The 16,034-nt window shown below is 38.7% G+C and overlaps 1 protein-coding gene across 3 annotated transcripts in view; it reads left to right on the top strand.

Annotated features, from left to right (window-relative positions):
- Positions 1–16,034, top strand: part of HIPK3 (homeodomain interacting protein kinase 3) — a 92,107-nt gene that overhangs the window by 53,253 nt on the left and 22,820 nt on the right. For all 3 annotated transcript variants that reach the window (XM_080815787.1, XM_080815788.1, XM_080815786.1), the window contains exon 3: positions 14,189–14,312. In XM_080815787.1, the coding sequence (XP_080671913.1) occupies positions 14,189–14,312 (124 nt within the window). The remainder of the gene's footprint in view (positions 1–14,188; positions 14,313–16,034) is intronic.

Genomic DNA, 16,034 nt, shown 5'->3' with positions numbered 1-16,034 from the left:
AATGATCCTACTCCTGACTTAGTGTCAGAGGGTCAGTACATTACAATGCCTGCATCCCTCTCCTCACTTCATTGCATCACATGGACATTTTATCATCTCACATTATCACAAGAAGAAGGGTGAGTATGGTACAATAAGATACTGAGAGAGAGAAAGAGACTGTATTGACTTAACTTTTATTATTATTGTTAATCTCTTACTGTGTCCACTTTATAAATTAAGCTTTATCATAGGTATGTATGTATAGGCAAAAACAGGTATATATGTAAATATACTGTGTGTGTGTGTGTGTGTGTTTGTGTGTAGGGTTTGGTACTATCCATGGTTTCAGGTATCCACTGAGGGTCTTAGAATATAATCCTCATGGGTAAGGGGGAAGTACTTTATTTGTCTAACTGTTAAAAGATTACTGGCCTTTAAGAGGTGGTATGCTCCAGGGGCACCTAGGTGGCTCAGCTGATCAAGTGTCCAACTATTGATTTTGGCTCAGGTCATAATCTCAGGACTGTGAGATCTAGCCCCGAGTGGGGAGTTTGCTTGAGATTCTCTCTCTTTCCTTCTGCCCCACCCCTCATTCATGCACCTGTCCCCTGCTCATACACAGCCCCCTCATGTGTGTACTCTCTCTCTGGTATGTTCCAGAGTGTGTACTCTCTCTGGTATGTTCCAGAGTGCCACCAGATTGTGTAAGATCTGATGAATCAATGCCTAACCTTCTGCTTGCTTATTAAAGTGTAGGAATATAGTTTTATGGTTAAATAATATATTTGCAATAGTTCATTAAATAAAGATGATTTATCTATGTGGTATTGAGGAGCTTGGACTCTCACTCAGACTCAGGGTTTGTTTACAAGCCCTACCACCCACAGAGACCTTGAAAAGTTGCTTCTGTACTTGGGGTCCCTCATCTCTAAAATGGGATAATACAATACCTACTTCAGAGGGTTTTATTAGGATGTAATGAGATAATGAGCAGAATACATGTAGCATAGACTGACTCCTGATAAAAGTTCAATAAACATTTTTTGTTATTTCAGTAATTCTTACGAAGTTATAAAATTGAATCATTTGGGGCCCCTGGGTGGCTCAGTTGGTTAAATGTCTGCCTTCTGCTTGGCTCATGACCCCAGGATACTGGGATTGAGCCCTGAGTCGGGCTCCCTGCTCAGTGGGGAGCCTGCTTCTCCCTCTCCCTCTGTTGCTCCACCTGTTTGTGCTCACACGCTCTCTGTCAGATAAATGAATAAAATCTTTTAAAAAATTGAATCATTTGGGGCGCCTGGGTGGCTCAGTGGGTTAAAGCCGCTGCCTTCGGCTCAGGTCATAATCCCAGGGTCCTGGGATAGAGCCCCGCATTGGGCTCTCTGCTCAGCAGGGAACCTGCTTCCTCCCTTCTCTCTCTGCCTGCCTCTCTGCCTACTTGTGATCTGTCAAATAAATAAATAAAATCTTAAAAAAAAAATTGAATCATTTATTGCAATTAAATATTTTTTGTTGTCTGATTTAAATACACCTTATAGATTATGAGCTTCTGTTGGCACTTACTGATGATGCATTATAATTTTAAATATATCTCATAGTTAAATTTGGAAAATCTTGGATTGTGTTTTACTTTTCTCCTAATCACCTGTAGAATAGGGATAACAACATTTATTTTGTTACTTCATAGAATAAAATATTTGAACAGGTTGTAAAATAAAATGCAATACAAATGTAAGATATTAATAATATAGTTTGTATATATAGATAGTTACATATTGATTTTTATATCCAGTAGCATGTAACCAAACATATTAAGAACAGACACTCAAACTGTTATGTTTTTCCTTTATTTTTTACAGATATTGTTCATATTCCCCTCCCAATTCAGCTCCTTTGCTTCTGTCCTTTGATATATGTTAATAATATTTTCTCTTCCATATCATGAGGCTTTTCGGTTATCTTGCAACTAGTCTTGGTAGATAAAACATGAAAGATGTACTGTCTGTAACTGGAATATGTTTCTGAACCCTGCCTATCTTTCCAAAATACCAGCTATTGATCAGTCATCGATATGCAAATTATTGATGTATCCATCTTTTTGGACATTGGACCCTAAGCCCACTTGGCATATTGGTGATGAATATTAAGTGTTTGCTGTCTCCTATCTTCTACCTTTCAGGTTTCACATTTAATGGGTTTCGAAGTTACTATTATTGCTGTTCTTTGTACTGGATGCTTTGATCTGGATCATTGTCCTGCATACTTAAAAGATTAAGTGGCCTTGCAATAAGGATATTTTTAATTGTGATATTTTTAGCCCATGACTTAAGCTACATTTGAATGAGTATCTATTCTAAGAGTGTGTACTATGATTACACTTCAACATGTTATTGAATAGTTTGCTGTTCTAGTCATAAAAACAGACATTGTGATTATCTAGTATTCTGTAGTGATGTTATTGCCTACAGCAACAAATTTTTTATCATGTTAAAAACATTCATAACTCAAAAAAGAAAAATATCTCTAAAAGTGGTTGATTGCCTCTTTGGAAATGTATTTGCCTTTCTCAGGGCATTGAGGTTTTTTTGTTGGTTGTTTTTAAAAAGCACCATACTGCAGGACTTTGAAACAAGTGCTGCTCAAGCTGGAAATCAACTCACTAGTATATTTTAATAGTCATCCTTCTGTTAAAGTTTCAGTTGTAGAAATGTTCTTCGATAGTTTCATAAATTTTAGTAGCGTTATGACTCGGAGGGATCGTTAGAGGTCTCCAGTGTAAGTCCCCTGTTGTGCTTATAAGAACCTCTCTCAGTCTTCCCTACAGACAGGGAGGCTCTGAGATGCACCTCAGTGCTGTCTTTCCAGAGCCGGTGTATTCCCACCTCAGAGACTCTCAGTAGAAGATTGTTCCTTATAATAAAAGGAAACAAGTTCACTTAACACCGATTATATGGTCTAATTTGGTGGTAACATTAGAAATATGAAATTCCTATAAAGGCCAGGTGACTGACAATTTTTTTTACATGAGTTTTTTTTATTGTATATTATGAGGTGCTTCTTTTAGAAACGAACATTGTGAGGGGCACCTGGTTGGTTCAGTCGGTTGAGCCTCCACCACTTGATTTCAGTTCCGGTCATGATCAGGGTGCTGAGGTTGGGCCCCACCTTGGGCTCCTGCACTCAGAATAGGGTTTGCTTGAGATTCTCTTCCTCTCCCTCTGCTCCTTCCCTTGCGCTCATGCTCTTTCCCTCTCTTAAATAAATAAATAAATAAAATCTTAAAAAAAAAAAAAAGTGTCATGGAGATGTATACTTTCCCCTCTCCCCTTGCGAGGTTGATTCCTCAGAGTTAATTGCCGGTAAAACTTGAGTGTGTATCTTTTCCTAGATTGATTGGGTCTGTACAAACGCACATTTATTTACTGATGCTTGCTTTTTATAACCACTTTAGGTCTTTGCTTGTCTTTTGCTAGGTACAGGGCTTTGTCATGTAAGAATTTATTGAGTGCGTGATGTTGAATTGGTACTTAACGAGTAGATGGTCAGATCCAGTGTTGAGCTCATTTCCTAATTGTTTCTGTAAAAGGATATTGCAGTCATCTTTGGGAACACAGTATCTGCCAAAGTAAGAGCCTTATTTTAACTAAGATGCATCTAGCAGATGACTGTGTATTTATTGCAAAAGATTATTTATGGTTAAGATGAGTAAATGCTTAAAGATCAGGAAAAGGAGTAAAATGTCAACGAAGTTCTTTTACATAAGTGTATTTATATTTCACATTTCCTGGTTAGTCTTAAAATCAAAGGTGATATGTTTAAAGAGAAAAGAACAACACTTTCAATGATAAGTATAGCATCTGAGTGGGAGAACTTCCAGTAAGCCAAAGTGTGATAGTTCAGTAATCCTTGGGAATTATTTATGTTAAAGTGTAGTAGTTAAAAGTGTGGATTCTGAAGTCATTAAATACGGCTTTGAATCCCAGCTGTACCTTGCACTAATTCTGTGACCCTTGGGCAAATTGCTTATCCTAGTGTTTATCTATGAAAAGGATTAGCAGGGCTATCAAATGGGTTAATACTTACAAAGCACTTAGAGCATTGCCTGGTTCATAGTGTTTTGTATATAACTGTTTGATGTCATTGGTGTTATTACATATTTGCTGAAGGAATTCTACAGAATGAAAAGTTAGTTTAAAAAATGGCAGCAAGGTCTTTTTTTTTTTTTTAATTGTCCTCGAAAGCTAAAGACCAGTTAATGAAAAAAGCATATAACAGATGTTTTCTCATGTTATGTAACTATTAGAAAACATAGATCAGTAAGTATTTTCCTATTTTGTGGGAAATAAAACTAGAGCATAACTTTAATTGAATTGCTAAAATGACTTTGGTGTTAATTTCCAGTTTTCCTATTTGACTTTCTGTGTTTTAGTCATAAGGTTTTATAATTTGAGGGTGTATGGTATTGAGAAAGGCTTTTGGAATCAGGCATTTGAAATCTTTAGTTCTGTCACTTTCTGGGTAACTTGGAGCAGTGTATCAGTTATCTGTTGCTGTGTGGCAACTCCAGACTTAGTTGCTTCAAAAACAATGATTTATTATTTCTCATGATGCTGTGGGCTGGCTGCACTCAACTGAGGGCTTCTTCTGTTTTACGTGGAACATTTTGTTTACCAGCATTTTTTATCTTAGAGCAGAAGAACAATGCAGAAATCTGTTTTTCAGAACACTTCTTTAAATGAGATAATGCATCAAAAGTTATTTCCATGATGCCTGGCCCATTGTTAGAGCTCAGTAAATGGTGGTTGTTCCCCCCTCCCGTCCCCCCCCCAATAGTCAAAACATTTCGGCTATCCCTAACGCAAAGTGGCTGGCATGTAAAAGTATCTCAGTTGATACCTGTTTGGTTCATGTATTTGATGTAACAAAAATATTCTTAAAGTTTTCAAATTAATGAATGTATGCTAATAGCTCCCTTTGGTTGATCAGTTCTTTGAACAAATAATGATTGAGTGCCTACTATGTGCCAGGCATTTTTCTCAGTGCTGGGAGTATAGCATTGAGAGAATTAAATAGAGTTCCTATCCTTGGGGCAGTTGGCTGGCTGAATCAGTAGAGCAAACAACTCTTGTCTCAGGGTCATGGGTTTGAGCCCCGCACTGGGTATAGACATTAATTTAAAAAAGAATTTCTGCCCTCATGGAATTTATATTCTAATGGGAAGGGAAAATAGTAAGCAAACATATATATTAGCTAGTGGCAAGTGCTACAGAGAACTATAAAGCAGGATAAAGGAGGGGAGGTAAGTTTATGTGTTGGCAGGGGCTTACTTTTCTATTTAATGTGGTCAGTGAGGCCTTTCTAATAAGATGGTCCTTGAGCAGAAACACAAAGTAAGAGTAGAGAGGTTAAGTTGTGCTATTCCCTCTGCCTGGAATATTTGCCTAGATAAACACAAAGGTTTTTTTTTTTTTGTTTGTTTGCTTTGTTTTGGTTTTGTTTTTGTTTTAAAGATTTTCATTTATTCATTTGACAGAGAGAGCCACAGTGAGAGAGGGAACACAAGCAGAGGGAGTGGGAGAGGGAGAATCAGGCTCCCCACTGAGCAGGGAGCCCAGCGTGGGGCTCGATTCCAGGACTCTGGGATCACAACCCGAGCCGAAGGTAGACGTCCAACAACTGAGCCACCCAGGCGCCCCGGCACAAAGGTTTTGAGGCAAAAACTGTGGTTAGAAACAGTAAGGAGGCTATTGTGGGTGGATCAGAGCAAGCAAGTAGGACAGTGATAGGAAATATTAGATGAAGCTAAGACCTGATTCATGTGTGACCTTGTAGGCCATTGTAAGGAATTGGCTTTACTATGAGATAGGAAGCTGTTGGGGGATTTTGAAGAGAAGAATGATGTGTCCAACTTGTATTTTAAATGGACCACTCAGGCTGCAAAATTGAGAATAGATGGTAGAGGACAGTGGCAGAAACAAGAACAATTAGGAAGCTTTTGCAGTTATCCAGATGAGAGGTGATGGTGGCTTGGATTGGGGTGGTAGCAATAAAGGTGGAGCAAAATGGTCAGATTCTGGATCTGTTTTGAGGATGGAGGATCTGGTGACAGATGTGGGAAGTTAGAGAAAGAGGAGAGTCAAATTTGATTTGCGCACGTTATGAGCCTGAGAAACTAAGGATAGAGTTGTCATTTCCTGAGATGGAGAAGGAGTGGATTGGGAGAATTAGGAGTTCTTTTTGAACGTGTTGAGTTTGCAATATCTAATAGACACTCAAGAAGGGATGTTGAATAGACAGATAACTAAGTCTGGAGGTAAAGAGAGAGGTCTGGGTTGGAGATACACATTTGAGAGTCTTAAGAATAGACATGCTATTTAAAACTCTGTGATTGGATGAGATCACCTCATGGAAGTGAATATAGATAGAGAAGATGGATATCTGAAGACTGAGCCTCCAGAATTTAAATGTTGTGGAAAAGAGATGGAACTAGAAAAGAATCTGAGAAGGAAGTGCTAGTGAGGTAAAGGGGAGAGCATAGGGTGGTGTTGTGGAAGACAAATGCAGACAGTGTTTGAAGCAGGAAAGCATGCATAATCAACTGTGTCAGATGCTGCAAGTCCAGTAAATCGAGGATGTGACAACACCGTAGCTGATGGTGACCTTGACAAGAGCTATTTTGGTGGAATGGTGGGGTAATGAAAGCCTGATTAGAGTAAATTCAATACAGGGCAGAATTGGAGGCAGCTTTTCTAAACAGTGTTTTCAAGGACTGGCATAAGGGGGAGAAAAGAAAGGGGTGATATCTGATGGACAGTGTATAAACAAGATGGTTCTAGAGAAAGATGGAGAGGGCTGGGTGGAGAGAGAGAGAGAGAGTGGGAAATTGGTGGAGTGATAAAACTTCAGTAAGTGAGCCTGGATGCCTTAGATAGAAGCACTGACAGATGCAAGTGGGCTAGTATATGTGGTGATGAGAGGTGGAAGTTTCTTCCAAATTCTGTCTATTTTTTTCAGTAAAGTAGGATGCAAGGACCACAGTCCGGAATGGGGTTGGGGAGGAGGTGGTGGCTTGAGAAGAGAGGAGGTGTGAATTCGGACAGTGGGAAGATGAATAAACTAGGGGAATGTATATACTGCTTTACTTCTTATGCTCATGCTTTTACAGGTAGAAGTGTAAGATTTGTCCTTTATATAATCTTTGGAAAACATAGGTTTGATAGAACCCCATGTTTTAGAAGATGAAAATACGAAGACTCAGGTGAATTACTTGCTGTTGGAGGGAGAGCTCGGTGCCTACTCTTGAGTGTTAAACATGCAGCTCTCTTTAGATGATTTTCATTGCTTGAAATCAGTGCCCCCTTACCAGACTCCAGAATTTGTCTTCCCAGAGCTTTTGAGCCTAGAGCTGCAGTTTTTTAGTACCAGCACAGCATGACGTTCTCATGAAACTTACCTGAAGGGAATTGCACCTGTGGTCTACGGTCTTGTATGATGGCTTGCCAATGTATAGGCGGGAGATTCTTTTAGTGCCTGAGGCGTCTGAAAAGGGGTAGCACAGAATGAACTCCGTCAGAAAGACAGCAGCATTGAACAAAGTCGAAAAATCAGTAGTTCTTTTAACACTGATACTCTCCACTCCCTTTTGGATTTCTGTTCTGTCAAAGGCATTTTCATCCTGTCTGAGGCAGTGCTTGCCTTAGGTGTGTGGCCTCTCTGCTCTGACCTCCTTCCGCACTGGGTATGTCTTGCTCCGCAGCATGGTGAGTTGATAGATGGCCTCTCTCCCTTCACTTCATAGTTTTCGTAATAGCCAAAAGAAGAGGAAGAAATTCCAATGTCCATCACTTGATGAGTGGCTGAGTAGACCTGGAATATCCATGCGGTGGGATACTGTGCAGCAGGAAAAGGGGGTGACGTGCTGGCACATGCTGCAGTCTGGGAAACATGCAAGTGAAGGAGCCAGTCACAAACCCCCACTTTCTACTGTTCGATTTGTATGAAGTCTCCAGAACAGGCAGCTCTAATGACCCCGAAAGTAGATTTGTGGTGGCCCAGGATGGAGGAGCTTGGGAGGACTGGAGAGTAAATGCTAATGGATATAGGGCTTTCTTTTTTGGGATGATAAAACTGTTCTAAAATTGATAGTGGGCTTGGTTGCACAATTTTATGACTATACTAAAAACCTTTGAATCATACCATAGTTTAATAAAACTGTATTTTTTTTAAATTTTTTTTTGAGATTTTTATTATTTATCTATTTGACAGACAGAGATCACAAGTAGGCAGAGAGGCAGGCAAAGAGAGAGAGAAGAGGAAGCAGGCTCCCCGTGGAGCAGAGAGCCTGATGTGGGACTCGATCCGAGGATCCCGGGATCATGACCTGAGCTGAAGGCAGAGGCTTTAACCCACTGAGCCACCCAGGCGCCCTAATAAAACTGTATTTTAAAAAAGGCCTTCTTCATCTTCTACTTGAGAAAAGACTGTTGTCATTTTAGACTTTGTTGTCATTTTATCTTTATTGAGTTTTATCTTTATCTTTATTTATAAAATGATAAAATTTATCATTTTATCTTTATTGAGTTTACCATTTATTTACCTTTTCCAAGTTTGTGCTGCATTTCTCTAGCATTTTTTTAATGTCAGAAGCAGAGAGAAGCCTGTAGATAAATACTTGGTATGGAGGTATCATCAAGAGAAGCCTGGATGACTATACCTCTCAGTCTTTTTTTTTTTAAGATTTTATTTATTTATTTGACAGAGAGAGATCACAAGTAGGCAGAGAGGCAGGTAGAGAGAGAGAGAGGAGGAAGCAGGCTCCCCGGTGAGCAGAGAGCCCGATGTGGGGCTTGATCCCAGGACCCTGGGATCATGACCTGAGCCGAAGGCAGAGGCTTTAACCCACTGAGCCACCCAGGTGCCCCTGTACCTCTCAGTCTTAGTGAATGATGCTACCTGCCAGAACCATCAGCTTCTGGCCCTTAGCTTGGCATTTCAGAAATTATTTGATTAGTGTTCTAGAATTGACCAGACATGGGTGGTTCTGCCACTAGACTTACCAGGACCAGAAGTGTTGTCAGCATTATGCTAATTGATTAAGTTTAATGAGAAGTGAAGTTGTTAGGCAGAGTAGATATTCACACTGACCTGACCATTATAATTTCTTTATGTCAAAAAGAAAACTCACCCTCTGTAAGTTAGGAGTATGATCAACATTTTCTTGGTGGCCATGAAATCGTCATAAGAGTTCATAGTTTAGTGGCATTTGCAGTGATGACCCAAGGCATCTCTTTTATAAGAATGTAATTGTTAGGCACGTCTGGGTGGCTCCGTTGTTAAGCAACTGCCTTCAGCTCACGTCATGATCCCAGGATTCTGGGATCCCCAGCTCTGCGGGGAGCTTCTTCGCCCTCTCCCACTCCCTCTGCTTGTATTCCCTCTCTCACTGTGTCTCTCTCTGTCAAAAAAATAAAATAAAACCATTAAAAAAAGAGTGTTGGGGCGCCTGCGTGGCTTAGTTGGTTAAGTGTCTGACTCTTGATTTCGGCCCAGGTCTTGATCTCAAGGTTGTGAGATTGAACCCCACATATGGTTCCCTGCTCAGCGGGGAGTCTGCTCTTTCCCTCTACGTCTGCTCCCCCCCCCCGCCCCCAAAAGTAATTGTTCCTAGATCTAGACATATTGAGTCCTGAAGTGAGATATCCTTTTTCCTGGGTTTCTTCTGCCAGTAATTGAGTTTTCAACTTACGAAAGTAAATAAAGATGAGGTAAAGCAAATAAAATGTTCCCTAATAGTCATCTTCTTTTCTGAATGACAGTATTTCACTGTGTTCTTATTTAAAGCATTAACTGCCAACATTCTCTTCTACCCTAGCCAAAGTCCCCAGAGATCAGTTTACGTAGTTAAAATTTTTTTTTGTTTTCATCTTACCCACTTTAACCTATATTTTATATTAATGTTTCAAGGTTTCAGAAGAGTAGAAAGGATTTATTCTTAATGAATATTGATAAATTTGCTTAAAAGCACATGACAAAAATAATAAAAAAAGAGAAACATAGCATTTTAGATATAGATTGCCTCTTTTACCATATGGCCTAATTTTTTCAGCTTGTGGGTTTGACACTTCTAAGTGTGAGTCTTTATTTATAGAGTGGTAAACAAGAGGTTTTGTTAGACTCTCCGTTCAGTAGACATATTTAATGTGTGCCTTGCCTAGTCTCTGAAAGTACAAATGATGTCTGTACTGCCACATTATAGGTGCTCAGAAGGGAGTTGTTAGGATAGATGAAAAAAGAAGTGGAACAATTTCCTTTAGCAGAAAAAAAAAAAGTGTTTTTTTTTTTTTTAAAGAATGGTCCACAGATTAGAATCACTGTTACTATCATTTTTATCCAAAAGTACAGTTATCCCAGGGGAAGAATTTGAGAGCCAATTAAAATATAACCAGAAAACTAAGCTTTCTTCATTACCGACGGTTGGATATATTGTTTTTTCATGCATAATTTAATTTTTAAGTTTATTGTGAGACTGGCTGGTAGAGCTCGGACATCTCTGGCAACTTCATCTAGATTGTGAATGCTTGACAGTATCGTTTCCCAACCTTTTACATTGATCTGCATAGAAAATGGTAATATCTGTGTTGTGCTAGGGTAGACTGGAGAGAGTTGGGGCACATTTAAATGGGACTTGGTGAGGAAATTTGTTGCGTTTTCTGTATGATATATATGTATTTGAAAATAAAACAAAAGTTTTGGGGAGGATAGTTTTGTCAAGCACGGAATTGTGTCACTCAGCTGCCCCTTCACAAGGCCCTCCCGTGGGGAGCGCAGTTGACCGAGAGTCTCCAGCTGTTGCTCCTTCAGATAATGCGTCCCGGCATTTGCAAGCCAGTGACCAAACACATTAGCGGTACTAGAGCTGGACTCTTCTTGCTTGATGGGGAGCTCCTCCAGGAGGTGATCTTTTCCTTAGGGGCTCTGCCCTGGGCCAGCCAAGACTTTCTCCTAACCACGCTGTAGTGGGAGTTTCTCTCTCTACCTCTCCCTTTGCTTCTTCTTTGCGCATGTCAGAACTGCTCCGGATGTGAGTGCTTGAGGGCTGTCTTCACCTGCTCCTGCCTCCTCTTCCTACCTTCCCCAAGACGCTTCTTGCACATCGAATCTGCTTTTTTAAGACCCTAGCTGATGCAGTAAAATACACAATGAATTTGTGTAAAACTTGCAGTTAAAATTCTTTAATATTTTAGAATGAGAAATTTGAGTTTGCTTCCTTGAGTATAACTTTTATATTTCCAGTTTTATGCTTGAAGTGGCTTTATGCAATTCCTGGTCAAGATTTTGAAAAGATGTCTCCACATTCTTGTCACCATCATTAAATGGCAGCAAATGGCAGAATGAATTCATTGTTCTTTGTCTATTTGACAGAAACTCCTTTCTCGTTGTTAATCAGGTATCAAATAATTTCAGTCTCTTTAAGTTGTCTGTCCTAGGCACTATCATTCTGTTACTTTTCTTTCATTGCCAGATATGACGTTGAAGTTTCCAGTAGTCAATTTCAAACCTCATAACTTCTCATAGTGAATATTTCAAAATTATCATAAAACTCTTACATGGCTATAGATCTGTTAGTCTTAATGATTCTTCAGAATTCAAATTAGTACATGATTAAACATCACTAGGGAATCCGTTTTTACTTCTTATTTTCGAAACTTTTTTTGTTTTGAATCTTTTTTAGTATAGTTAATACGTACTGTTTATTAACTCTTGTGGCCATTTCTCTTTCTTTCTGCCTAGACTTCTGTTCCTCAAGGCTTAGTTCCAATCCGTATTTCAAAAACTCTGATGCTTTCCTTTGTGTGACCCAGCCTGTGTAGGAATGATTTATTTGAGAAATGTTTACTGAGTGCATATTCTCTGCTAGGTTCTATGTATACCATAGTGAACAAAAGGGAAAAAGATGGTCTCTGTCTTCTTTTGTACACTGTTAGGAATATGTTAGAATGATAACTCAGTGTAAGTTGTTTTTTCCCCTCTTTCTACGCAATTTAGCAGTTGGTTCTATCAATATAATTCACATATATACATCTAGACTAACACCAAGTATTTTGTCAAAAGAATATAACTATGTTCTAAAGATCTTTTATGCCTCAAAGCACATATTTGATTTTAGCAAATGCTTGTGGATTAAGAGGCTGTTGAACTTTAAGTATTAATTATGGCAGAGATGTCCAGGGGAGGACTCACTGGACAGATCCTAAATCATTGGTAACAACAACAAAACAAAACAAACAAAACCCCAGCTTATTTATTATCCCTTGAACTTACTCTGATCGGAAGAGCTATAGGGAGAAGATGGAGCAATCTTCCCATTGGTCTAACCACATGAGCCTAGGGCTTGGGTTCTCAGCTTTGGCCAGGTATTGGAACCACCCTGGGAGCTTTACAAAAATAAATTCCCAAGTCCCTCCCCTAGAGTTTATTTAATTGGTATGGAGTGTGGCCGGGACCAAGTGATTATAATGTGCAGCCAAGATTGAGAACCACTGCTTTTGGTGATAATGACAATCAGCGGTCTCAGTTAAAGAAATTAGCAGAAGCCTTATTTAGTCTGACTGTATACAATATGTATACTGAGAGAGCCTGGGAACAGTGCCATCCTGGTACTGATGAAAACCCATAGCTCGTTGAGGGAGTTGTAACTGGTCAAGTCGGGAAAATCAGAGTATCAAAGTAGGTAATTACAGTAATGGATTATAACTCATTGACTAAAATAGGATTCTATTCATTTATACTCACATAGGCAAATAAATGAAGAAATTGAAAATTTGATAAGGAATGGCTTATACATATAGTCTCAAATTGAAATCCTGCAAAATATTTAATTACAGAGGGAAAAGGAAGAATTCAGTAGTGGAAATATCTAGCAAAAAAAAAAAAAATCTAGCAGATACCATGTAAATAATCAAAGTGAACATTATCAGTACTGCAACAAATCTAAATTGTATGCCACCTGACCACATCATGAGAACAAAGCATCTGTCTTTGGTCATACTCCTCCCAAAAGATTTATTACCTGGACCTATTTATGAGGAAACAGCAGGCAAACCCACACTGAGAGACATTCTACAAAGAGCTGGCCTATAACAGCTTGTGCCAAGATAATAGAAATCAAGGAAAGACTTGAGGAACTTAGTCTAAAAGATATGACAAGTAAACATGATGCATGGTTTTGAATTGGATCCTTTTGCCATGAAGGACATTCGTTATTAGTATAATTGGCCAAACTTGGGAGTCTGAGGCTTAGATGGTAGAGATGTATCAGTGTTCATTTCCTGATTTTGATGATTGTATTTGGTTATGTGGGGTAATATCCTTGTTTGTAGGAAATACAAAGTGCGTAGTTACTTGGCAAATTACTCTCCAGTGGTTCATGAAAAAACCCATTCATTGTATTGATCTTACAACTTCTCTTAAATTTGAGACTGTTTAGGGTAACTATGATTTTATGACTCACTTTGGAATTACATAGTTGTATGTGAGGCCTCTCAGAATCTTAATTTTCTCATGGAAAGTTATGTGAAGTAGCACATAATTTATCTGGGCATGATATTTTTCATGGAATACATTTTCCAAGTAATTGGAGCTCTTCAAGTGCTAAAATGCTTTCTGGCTATTTTGATGCCTTATATTTTTCTGCCCTTTAAAGCAGAATGCATTGCTCTTCGTCTTGTGTCTCTCGATGACTAACAGTACTGTTTTTGTGAATATTTATTGTTGTTTTCTGAAGTAATACCCAGGTCTGCATCCACTTTTAGCCTTTGGGCTTGTTTTGTTTGCTCTTATCAATGTCTGGTTTTCAGTTCTGTTGATGTCAACGGTGCGTGTATTTTATAGTTTGCCAGTTCTCTTTCTAGTGTATTATTTCTGTTATAGTCTCAAAAACAAGATCTGTGCTTTTTCCTTTTTTTATATGTTAATAAAATTCTCTGTAAGGTTAAGTATAGAGATTTTATCCTAGCGATGGTTGTACTCATCATACCCTTGTAAGCTTAATTCAACATTATGTCTAGGCTTCAAAGAATTCTCAAAAGTGAAGTTACTATAAATAGAAGATGACTACTTTGTCATTTTACTAACTTTTCTTAGAATGCCAATGAAATAAGATAATTTTAAAGGAAAATCACTGATTTTTTTTTTTTTTAAATTTCAGAGCTCCAGAGATTATATTGGGGTTGCCATTTTGTGAAGCCATAGACATGTGGTCATTGGGATGTGTGATTGCAGAGTTATTCCTTGGATGGCCGCTCTACCCAGGAGCCTTGGAGTATGACCAGGTAACAAAACTGTCGTGATAGTTCTAGATAGAATGTAAAGAATTGGTAGAATGTAAAGAAAAATAGTAGACTAATAGGAATGCATTTCCCCAGGTATATAATACTATGAAAATCTTTTTAAAATAAAATGACAAGGGGCGCCTGGGTGGCTCAATCGTTAAGCATCTGCCTTGGGCTCAGGTTGTGATTCTAGGGTCCTGGGAACGAGCCCTACGTTTGGGCTTCCTGCTCAGTGGGGACCTACTTCTCCCTCTGCCTGCAGCTCTCCCTGCTTGTGTGTTTTCTCACTCTGTCAAAAAAAAAAAAAAAAAAAAAACTTTTTAAAATAAAATAAAATGACAAAACCTGAGATCTTAGTGAATTTAAATTCAAGATCTCAAAACTGTACATGGTTTTTAAAAACTTTTTTTTTTTTTTAATAACAATTGAAGTAAGGTTTCATAAACAAAGTTCAATCCACGGGCACCCAAAGTTGCAAAAACACTTTTTTGTATCATTTTTGTGTTGTAGACATTTGAATGGACTGTGTCCATTTAAATAATAAAGTTACGCTTGGGTGACAAACTTTGATGATGGATGAAATATTAGCCACTCCCAAGGAATAAAAGGCTTTGTAACTATTGGTCTTAAATCAACAACCATTATTGGGCTTAAGTACTTCAGTCACCTGAACCCTCTTCAGTATTTTAAGCTGTTTTTGAATGACACTAGAAATAATCTAGTTTAACATTATTTAAATGATTCTCATTAGAATCCAGCAAATTACTTCATTAAACACTTTTTCTTTTCCTTTTTTCTTTTTTTAAGTTTTTATTTATCTGAGAGAGAGAGAGAGAGAGAGAGAGAGCATGAGCAGGGGGAGGGGCAGAGGGACAAGCAGACTCCCCACCGAGCAGGGAGCTGGATGCAGGGCTCCATCCAGTCCCCAGGATCATGACCTGAGCTGAATGAAGTCAAACTCTTAATGGACTGAGCCACCCAGGCACCCCCATTAAATGCTTTTCATGACAGTTTTCAGTTACATTCATTAGCCTTTCTAAGCTATTAGACAGTGAATGTTGTTTGCTATTTTCCTGTGTTTTTGTTTTGTTTTAATACCGAGGTCCTTTTCTGTAGTAATTATGAACTTAATCAGTATTATTTGAAAAGGTTTCATAACATCTTCCTTATTAGATATATACTCATATTTTAGTGGAAAACATTCGTCAAAATGAACAAAATGCTTACATCAGTTTTGTGTTTCTAGTAGATATTTTTATTTAAATGGTGTACTATGTAACTTTTAATAAAAATAGAACATAGACTATTTTAATGCAAACATGATGTAATTGTAAGAATAAAATGTGCCATATTTCTGATTTTCAGGGCTTAACTTTCTATATCAAAAAGAGTATGAGCGGGGCGTCTGGGTGGCTCAGTGAGTTAAAGCCTCTGCCTTCGGCTCAGGTCATGATCCCAGGGTCCTGGGATCGAGCCCCACATCGGGCTCTCTGCTCAGCAGGGAGCCTGCTTCCTCCTCTCTCTCTGCCTGCCTCTCTGCCTACTTGTAATCTCTATCTGTCAATACATAAATAAAATCTTAAAAAAAAAAAAAAAAAGAGTATGAGGGGGTGCCTGGGTGGCTCAGTTGGTGAAGCAGCCAACTCTTGGTTTTGGCTCAGGTCATGATCTCAGGGTCCTGGGATTGAGCCCTGTGTTGGGCTCTGTGCTCAGTGTGGAGTC

Source organism: Martes martes (genome assembly GCF_963455335.1).
Source record: "Martes martes genome assembly, chromosome: 10".
Taxonomy (NCBI): Eukaryota; Metazoa; Chordata; class Mammalia; order Carnivora; family Mustelidae; genus Martes; species Martes martes.
Note: the sequence above shows the minus strand (reverse complement) of the source record. Positions and strands in the feature narration are given on the sequence as shown.